The 10299-nt window shown below is 34.4% G+C and overlaps 1 protein-coding gene across 1 annotated transcript; it reads left to right on the top strand.

Annotated features, from left to right (window-relative positions):
- Positions 1-2386: 2386 nt before the first annotated feature.
- Positions 2387-9034, top strand: LOC114260845 (uncharacterized). The gene is made up of 7 exons (XM_082890508.1): positions 2387-2415; positions 5566-5729; positions 5795-5935; positions 6151-6362; positions 7574-7732; positions 7819-7875; positions 8637-9034. Exons 1-7 carry the CDS (start codon positions 2387-2389, stop codon positions 8787-8789), a joined length of 915 nt encoding a protein of 304 aa, XP_082746634.1. The 3' UTR covers positions 8790-9034.
- Positions 9035-10299: the final 1265 nt, after the last annotated feature.

Raw genomic sequence — 10299 nt, 5'->3', positions numbered from 1 at the left:
TATTTAAAGAAAACAATTTACTAATTCATTCATCAGAGTATTACTAAATAAAAACATTACATGTAACATCAAATTAGATGCCCTATGGGCTTACATCTTTCCAAGCCAACACTTGGACACAAAATATGAGTTCTAACTCATATACAAATAAAGCCCTAGACTTGATTATTTATCAAATAAAGACGAACAACTAAAGATAGCCTTCAAAATCCAAATCCTTCCAAGCTAAGTCCTGGGAGGTAGCTTATCACTTGGACCTGAAAATGATGTTCCCATAAAGGGTGAGCCACAGCCCAGTAGAAATATACTAAACCAAATATAAGCATTGTATAAAGCATTAGTATTTAATAGATGGTTAACCAAGATAATCAATTACATCATTATACAGTCTCATGACACTAATGTCTAAAACACGTTTTACTTTCCAACATTATCAATATGGCTCAGAACCTGGCCAAACTTACAACAGTGAACTATATATATATCATATTCACATTCCTCCAATGTCAACAAACAATTGAGGCTCAGGCTCAAATCAAAACACTTCATACTTCCAGTTTGATACACATTTTAGTGCTGTATCAATAAAACACTTCAATATAGATAAGCACACATAAAAGTGATGCTAATGGAGTCCATCCCCTATCTCCTCCCAAACAAAATCCGGTTTAGAGGTCCATCCCCTATCTTCCCCTAAACCGTGGAGTACATCCCCTATCTCCTCCCACACAGAACAATGTATGTAAACACATAACATATACAACACACAATCAATACACATAATGTCTGTATTAATTCAACAGTCAAAATTGATGACTTAATCAATGATTAGTTTCAGTTATCCCTAATCCACATGCAGTGTCTACAACAATCACGACTATCCTCCACCGATAGCCCAAAACAGTTATTTCTAGACTTGAAAATAAATATATCAACAATTCAATAGGCGAGTGATTTAAATTATCTAACTACACCATTTAATCAATAAATTCCCCAATTTCATGAATTTAATCAAATTCCCCAATTCCCTTAATTTAATTATACAAATTAATTAATTAATACAACTAGGGTTTTTCCCAAAATTATCAAAGTAACCCCAACATATCAATATACCAAAACTTATAACAAAACTTATAGAATGGAGTAGGAAATCCCTACCTCGAAGAAAATAACCCGAAAAGAGAAGATGGAGATAAAGACCCAAACTCCAAAGTGCTCCAAACTACCAACAATTCAGATTAAAACGAAACCATCGACTCACACACTCTTTTTAATGAAGGATCTAGGGTAGGAACACACCCTATGTGGATCAAATCTAAGAGAGAAGGTGAGCAGGGTGAGAGAGAAGTCGGACCTTAGGGTTTGGAATCTGAAAAGAAGATGAAAAACTGATCAAAAACCCGCTGCTGCCTATTAAAACTGGAAATGCTCGCTCGAGCGAAGACTTGGTCGCTCGAGCGATCAGACACAAGAAATCCTCGCTCAAGCAAAGAAAATCTCGCTCGAGCCAAGAATGCAATACTACAGGTCTATACTAGACGCAAACTCTCGCTCGAGCGACCAAACCCCGGCTCGAGCGAAGAACTAAAAACAACAGCTCGCTCGAGCGAAGATCCAAAATTCTGGACAGCAACACTTGGTTTCTAAACCCAACCAACCTGAAACAAACCTGCCCAACACATCCTATAACTCCAAATGAGAAAATAAGGGACAACAACAACAATTATACAATGACAGAATCCACGGAACCTAAGTCCGGATACAATAATCAAATGGGAAAAGACCGGGGTCGCTATAGTAAGTGGCTCAATCAAAAGAATAATATTATATGTATCAATTAGTGTAATAATTAGTGTATTAATTGATGATGTGACATAATTTAAGATATTTTTAGTATTTGTAATTTGTATAATAAGTGAAATCAATAATAATGTTATAACTAATATTAATACACTAGTTAGTATACTAATTGATGCATATAGCACACTCTAATCAAAATATACTCTTGGCCAACAAGACGAAGACACCTTCAATAAAAATAAAAAACCAGCCAATTATGAAAGGTACATCTTCTTTTTGGCTCCATATTATTTATGAAAATTGTAATTTTACCAATCTTGACTGCAATAGTAGAATGGACTTTTTATTTATTTATTTATTTATTTATTATTTTTACTTTAAAATTTATAAATTATGAATTATTTGTCTAGAGGATGAATTTTTATTTAATTACATTATCATTCATCCTACCCACAAGGAAAATTTCATCCAGAAATTTGTCACCAAAATCACAAATTTGGTAAGGCCCGGCTCACTTTAAAAAAAAAAAAAAAGGAACAAGTATAGTTGGTCACCAGACTTTCTTTCTTTTACAGTATTAACAACTATGCATTTGTTAAAGGCATTACAAGAAAAGTGGGTTTATGAGACGGAACTATTTGCGACGGTACACATGCCGTCTCAAAAAGTCACTTTTTGCGACGGCACAATTTGCCGTCTCAAAAAATGAGAGCATTTGCGACGGCAGAAAATACCGTCGCAAATGCTCTCATTTTTTGAGACGGCAAATTGTGCCGTCGCAAATGTTCTGCTTTTTTGAGACGGCAAATGGTGCCGTCGCAAATACTCTACTTTTTTGAGACGGCATTTTCTGTCGTCGCAAAAAATGACTTTCGTGTTTTTTTTTTTTAGTGAATATTTTTAAAATTTTAAATATTTTTTTTAGATGCACCTTACTTAGATGTATCTAAAAAAAAAATTATAAAAAATATTTTTAAAAATTAATAAATATATAAAAATACAAAAAAAATATATTGAATTATTATATTTTTGGTATTTAGTGAATTTAAAAAAAAAAATTTACAATTTTTTTAATTTTTAGGTGTATTTATGTTAGATGTGTCTAAAAATTAAAAAAAAAAATACTTAAAATATTAAAAAAATTTAGTAAAAACAATATAACACGGAAAATAAAAAAGTATAATTTTCTCAAAAGAGTTTTTGGAAAACTCTAACCTAGCATAGTGATTGTGGTTTTGAGACAGCTTCATATATATACAGTCACAAAATGGTTTGAATAAATTCTAGTACTTTTTTCTGTCGCAAAAAAAAAAAATTAAAAAAAACAATGTCGTCTTACTCTTTTGATATAACATTTCTCTTTTCATTCATTTTTTCATCTTCTTGTCTCTCTGTCTCTATCTCTCTCTCTTCTCTTTATCTCTTTCACTCATCACTCTTCTTTCTCTGTTTGTCTGTTTCTCTCTCTCATTTTCTCTCTTCTCTCTATCTCTCACATCTGTTTTCTCTCTCCGTCTCTCTCGCTCGTCTCTCTTCTCTCTATCTCTCTCATTTCTTTTCTCTCTCTCTCTTATCTTTCTATCTCTCTTTATCTCTCTCGCTCATTTCTCTTCCCTCTCTGTCTTTATCTTTTTTTGTGTCTCTCTCTCGCTTATCTCTTTTCGTTCTATTTCTCTCTCTTTTCGTCTATCTCTCGCTCATCTCTTGTTTCTCTCTCTTTTTCTATCTCTCCATCTATCTCTCTCTTTCTCTATCTCTTTTTCTGCCTATCTCTCTCTCTCTTTCTCTCACTCATCACTCTTCTCTCTCTCTTTGTCTACTTGTCTATTTGTCTATTTCTCCATCACTATGTTCTCATTGCTCACTCTCTTACTCTCATCTTCTCTATTTATCGAGCTCCTTCTCGATTTATCGATCTACTATAAACGACGTCGCCTTACTCTTTTGAACATTTCTCTTTTCACCCATTTTTTCATCTTTCTATCTCTCTGTCTCTGTCTCTCTTCTCTTTCCCCCTCTTACTCATCACTCTTCTCTGTCTGTTTGTCTCTCCCTTTCTCTGTGTCTTTGTCTCTCTTCTCTGTCTGTCTGTCTGTCTCTCTCTTTCTCTCTGTGTCTCTGTCTCTCTTCTCTTTCTCTCTCTCACTCATTACTCTTCTTTGTCTGTATGTCTGTCTGTTTGTCTCTCTCTTTTTCTTTGTGTCTCTCGTCCATCTCTCTTCTCTGTATCTCTTTTCTCTCTCTCTCTCTCTCTCTCTCTCTCTCTTTCTTTGTGTCTCTCACTCATCTCTTTCTCTCACCACTCATCTCCTCTACCACCTTCACCACTACTGCAAACATCATTTCACTACCACCACTACTACCATGGTCGCCATTTCACCTCTACGACTACCATTACTACTACCATCGCTACCACTCCACTACCACCACTACCACTATTGCCACTACTACTACTACCATTACCTCTCTTTCACCCCTGCCACTCCATCTACTCTACCACTACCACAACTTCACCACTAATCTCCTTCGCCATCACCACCACCACCACCACCATCATCTCTTATCCACCACCTTCACCACTACTGCCGCTTCCTCTCCTCTACCACAAAATATTACCTCTCTTCTCTTTCTCACTTATCACTCTTCTCTGTCTGTCAGTCTTTATCTCTGTCTCTTTCTCTTTCTCTCTTTGTCTCTCGCTCATCTCTCTTCTCTCTATCTCTCTCATCTCTCTATCTCTTTTCTTTATCGCTCATTTATCTTCTCTCTATCTCTCTCTCTCTGTCTCTCTCGCTCATCTTTCTTCTCTCTTCTTCTCTCTTTTTCTATGTCTTTCTTTGGATCATCTCTTTTCGCTCTATTTCTCTCTCCCTTTGTCTATCTCTCACTCATCTCTTATTTCTCTTTATTTTTCTATATGTCTCTCTCTCTATCTCTTTCTCTCTCTGTCTCCCTGTCTCTCTCTCTATCTCTCTCTCTCTTTGTCTCTCTCTCACTTATCACGCTTCTCTCTCTCTTTCTCTCTCTGTGTCTGTTTGTCTATCTCTCGCTCTTCTCTCTCTCTACTACTACCATTACCTCTCTTCTACCACCGTTATTCTATCTCATCTACCACTACCACAACTTCACCACTTATCTCTTTCACCATCACTTAACAAAAAAAAAAAGGGGTCGCAAAAAAATATTTTTCATTAGCCACAAAAAATTAACTTTATTTTAATGGAAAATATTATCCCTACTTTTACCAAATAAAAAAATAATAATAATTTTGTATTCATTAAAATAAATATGAAACAAATAAATTTTCAACCTTACTAAATGAAAAAATAAAAATAAAAATTCATTAACTATAAACAAATTATTTTAATAAAAAATATATTTTTTTTAACAATGACATCCTCTGTTGCGAAAAAAAAAAGTTGTTTTATTATTTAAATATTCATTTGTAATGAAAATTAGAAAAAAAATTCAAAAAAATTTCCATTCTCCCCCCTTCCTTTTCCATTCCCGCTCAGGTTCCCCCCACCCCAAACCCAAAATCCCCAATCTCAAAAATCCCTAATCTCTTCTCCCCCCCTCCATTCCTGCTCGGGTTTTCCCCCACCCCAAACCCAAACCCAAAATCCCCAATCTCTAGAACCAAAATCCCCAATCTCAAAATCCCTAATCTCTTCTTACGTCTCTCTCTCTCTCTCTCTCTCTCTCTCTCTCTCTCCCTCCGTCTCAATTTGTTTCATATGCTGATTCGGATGATTCACGGTCGAGGAGGAAGAGGAAGAGCAGGAGTTCTAGGCGTAGAAGTAAGAAATCGGAATCAGTCGGTGATAGTGAATCAGATGAGTTGAGTGAAGACATTCACGACGGCCTTCAAGACGAGCCATGGGAAGAACGAACTCTCCACCTCCTTTACAACGCCAAGATCGATCAAGGTCTCTCTCTCTCTCTCTCAATTCTTATTGATTCATTACCGTGACGTGTTCTTTGATTATCACAGATTTTTCAGTTGCTAAAGTTCAAAAATGTGGACGAAAGAAGCACAAAGTGCACTGGATGTCGAAGAGAGCTATGGCAATTCCTCAACTCATCATCGAACTTCAAGACCAAGCCCTAAGAGAATCTACTCTCCGATGTCTCAGTACTTTCCTTCTCGAGGTCCATTCTAATCTCAAAACCTTTATGTATAATTTTTTATTCTATGATTAATTTATTTCTTTCTTGGGTTTCTTGTTAATCAACCTATCAGTTTGGATTCTTTTCTTATTATTGGTTTCTTTCTGAAATTGGGCAGTACCAAATACAAGTATGAATGATTTTTTTGATATTAGGGGCATTTTGTATTTTTGATATTAGGGGCATTTTGTATTTTTGAAAATGCTTTAAGGGTGTCTAAATTAACATTTCTTCTGACCATGTTTACTTTATTCAGAGTGACTGAGGAAGTTGTGAATGAAGGTGAAAAAAATGTGGCTTCTAAGAAGCCGGCTGGAGAGGAAGAAGCAACAGATGTTAACAAGGAGAATCCTGCAAATGAGGCTGCTGAAGAAAAAGAACCCGAGGAGAAGGTGAATATCTTCTATTTTTGTATTTTAGATATATTGATAATCCCAAAATTCACCTTCTCATGGTTAAGTTCTGAAGTTTCAACAAAGAAAAATGGACATTAAGCAAGTTGATGGCAGGTTAGACTGAGGTTACGTGTTGATAAGAAAATGCCTTTTCAGGTCACTTTTGATCTGCCAACAGCTTGGTTTTCTAAGCAAATACAATGCAAAATATATTGCATTCAGCATTTTGGAATTTATTTTCTTCAGAATTGTCCATATATGGGTCTTTTTTGTTTTGACTTCTTTGGTTTTTCCTTCCCCTTTTGGTAGAATTTTATTTTATTTTTAACTAATTGATAGCATGTTTTCTAGTATAATGACATGATTATGCTCTTCAAATTCTTCATGTTTAAACCTTATAAACTCTTGCAACTTGGACCTCTTGAGTATTTCTTCAGATAAAGGATGGGCACGATATTATATACTCATGCTGATTAATTCTTGTTATGTTCTGATGAAAATGATACAAAAAGGAAAGAGGAGAAACAGAGATGGAAAGAATAGAATAGAGAAGATGAGTAGAGAAGTAAATCATAGAAGAGAATGGAGTAGCAAAAAAATCGGAGAAGAGAAAAGGATGGGGAGAGAGCGTTACTCTTGTATTTCTCAACTTAATTTGAAACTAATTTCGTTTTACGCCAATGAGTGGCTATGTGGGCTTCATAAAATGCTAGGAACACAATTACCCACTAAAACAAAGCCTACCTAACACAATAATCTTGCAACCAAAATTCTGTCACTTAAGCCTATAAAAGCCCTACTAAAATGAAGAAAAAAACAATTTTTTTTGAGATATTCGTGATAATAATACTTAGGAAAATGATATTAACTCACATCACTCTCTTTTGGTCTTTGCCTCCAATTTTTCATCGTCTTTCCTCTCATGAGGGGGAGTGTGAATATCATTTCCTAAAATATATCAATCAAAATTTTATTTTTTTAAGTTTCTTATCATCTTGGCTGTAGTAGAACCTTTTCAATAGTGCTATCCTAAATGTCTGTGTAGGAATTTGAAGGATTGATTGTTAATGATTACTCTATTATGATAACAAAAAACTTTGAGGAATTCAAAAGTCAGGACGCAGTTCATTTGTGTAATTAAGCATGATAATGGTATTTTTTATGCATCTCTAAATATTCTTATGGTAATTGTCCTGAAAACAATACAGGAGATGACACTTGAAGAGTATGAGAAGGTGTTGGAAGAGAACAGGAAGGCACTGCTGGCCCTTAAAACTGAGGAAAGGAAGGTGGCTGTTGACAAAGAACTGGCATCCATGCAACAACTCTTAAGCAAGAAGGACAATAACGACATCTTTGTTAAATTGGTGAAATCCGTTGACACTACTTGAATTTTTCTTTTCATAAACTCACAACTATATTAATTATGAGTTACATATGATGTTTTACATAGGGTTCTGACAAGGATAAGCGAAAAGAATTGGCTGAAAATGAAGAGAAATCCAAAAAGGTACGATGGTTTGCCTGAACTTTTCAGAGACATAGTTAAACCTCGTGGTCAAATTTGCGAGCCCTGCACTCTTACTTACTATTGGCACTTTTTTTTTTTTTTTGTTTCTTTTCTATTGATCTGCACACTGTTTTGTTTTTCTTTTAGTTTGCGTTGTTGATTTGGATTTTGGATCACTGTGAACTGGCAGACTCAAAACGTCTGGTGTATCTGCTCCACATAACAAAGATGTTTTATTTATTGGTGTATATAGTTCAAGGGCTCACATTGAGAGTCTTAATTGGACAGTACTTGGCCAATTATTATATGGCTGATCGAGTTATCTGGACATGGCTTGCGGAAAGATTTCTTTCATCCATTGCAAGATATTTAGTGAACTGCTGTTGCCCTTTTCTTGGGGTTTTCAAAGTTTGCCTAAATGCAGTCCAAATTCCTGAATTGTTGAAAGATAATTAAATAATGGTCCTACTAACGATATCCGATGGATGTTTGTTAAGGACCAAATAATGTCAACAAACAATAAAAATCATATACACATTTCACATATTCCTATACACGTTTATTTACACTTTTCACATATTTCAACACATTTTATATAGGATATAGCTGATGATTTTACGATTTCATGCATATTGCTTTCCTTACCCTGAAATTTGTCGTCAATACTCATGTATTGCTCAGATACTTATCCTTTTGGTGGAAGTAAAATGCGTGGTGTTTTCAAATTTTGGGTTAACTGATTCTTGATTCACTTGTTGTAGTCTGTCAGCATTAACGAGTTCTTAAAGCCCGCTGGAGATAGGTACTACAGTCCCGGCACCCGTGGTAGGGGTGGGCGTGGACGTGATTCGAGAGGAGGTTATGGTGGAGGAGGTGATTCGAGAGGAGGTTATGATGGAGTAGGTGCCAAGTGAGATTATTACGTCATGCCCTCTTCCATCAATCTCTACTGTCCTTGTTTGACTAGAAGAATAATGGAGTTCTCTGTATCAAAAAACCAAAAAAAGTTTTTAATGCCTTAAAAGTAAATTTCAGGTGTTTCTTCGTGTGTTGTTCCCATGTAGCTTCCTCTCCCTATACTACTATGGTCTTTTTTTATGTTTTGAAAGTTTGGGACACATGAAAATTTGATTTATGACTTGAAATTGTTGTTGCTCAGTTTTGTTTTCAATAGATGGAAGACAATTTAGGTTTTATCTTTGTTATTTTTTTCTCATTCAAGATATTTCCATTTATGATAACAAATTTCACATTTTACCCTGTCAGTTTTGATACTTGGCAAGTACCCAGTAGTTAGTAGTTGGCTAACAAATATCACATTTTTAATAATTTTATCGGAGGATTTTTTTTTCTTTTTTTGTGACGGCACTATACTGTCGCAAAAAACAGAAAATTTTATTATTTTTATTGATTTTGTTACAGGTTTTACTTTTTGCGACGATACTAAACTGTCGCAAAAAATAGAAATTTTATTATTTTTTAATACTTTTTGCGACGGCATTACACTGTCGCAAAAAATAAAATTTTTCATATTTTTAATACTTTTTGCGACGGCACCACACCGTCGCAAAAACGGTGTTTTTTGCCGTTGCAAAAAAAGACTATTAGTGACGGTATTTTTTGCCGTCTCAAATAGCATTTTTAGCGATGGTAAAATAGTGCCGTCGCAAAAAAGTCAAGAAATTTCAAACATTATTAGCGACTATACAGTGCCGTCGCAAAAGGCAAAAATGCCATCACAAAAACTTGCCGTCGCAAAAACTCTTTTGCAACCCCTCCATTTGTGACCCCCTCTTACCGTCGCAAAAAGTCATTTTGTCGTGGCAAAAAGTTTTTGCGACGGCATTAGGAGTATTAGCGACAGCATTTTACCGTCGCAAAAAGTCAATTTTTTTTGTAGTGAGGTCTCGTTTAGAAAGTTGTTTATTTTAATAGATTAAAATTTTTGTATTTAAAAGGATGGTTAAATTTTTTTTGTAATTGAATGTGATATTTGTGAGAGAAAAAAGTAAAATGATTATTAATTTGATATGTCATTTTGTCTTATTCACTATTTTAGTCTATTTTTATCTTTTTGTGAATTTTAAACACCCCTCCCCCCCCAAAAAAAAAAAAGAAAAAAGAAAAGAAGATAAAATCCACTTTCCAAACTGGGCCAAAGTTGATTGAAACCCGGCATAAAGTGTGAATCATATGTATTTTATTTTATTATATGTTCTGCATTTTTGTGGTAAAATTACATAATTTTTTGATACTATTATGACAATTTATTATTTAAAAATGATTTTTTTTGGTAATATTACTCATTTTATAGTTAAAAAATGTTTTGATGGATGTATAATATTTCCATAAAAGTAAATAACATTATCACAAAATACGTAATTTCAATCAAAATTATTGTATTTTATTAAAAAATTCTGTAAT

This window comes from Camellia sinensis, chromosome 10 (genome assembly GCF_055761805.1).
Source record: "Camellia sinensis isolate YWXY chromosome 10, ASM5576180v1, whole genome shotgun sequence".
NCBI classification, from domain to species: domain Eukaryota; kingdom Viridiplantae; phylum Streptophyta; class Magnoliopsida; order Ericales; family Theaceae; genus Camellia; species Camellia sinensis.
The sequence above is the reverse complement of the archived record's forward strand: the minus strand, read 5'-3'. Positions and strand labels throughout refer to the sequence as shown.

What these genes read in the sequence shown, in the direction of transcription:
- LOC114260845 (XM_082890508.1), top strand. Translation starts at nt 2,387, where the DNA reads ATGCATTTGTTAAAGGCATTACAAGAAAA. An exon ending in TTAAAGGCATTACAAGAAAA is followed by an intron (nt 2,416 to 5,565) that starts GTGGGTTTATGA and finishes TTCACGGTCGAG; the next exon opens with GAGGAAGAGGAAGAGCAGGA. An exon ending in ACGACATCTTTGTTAAATTG is followed by an intron (nt 7,733 to 7,818) that starts GTGAAATCCGTT and finishes TGTTTTACATAG; the next exon opens with GGTTCTGACAAGGATAAGCG.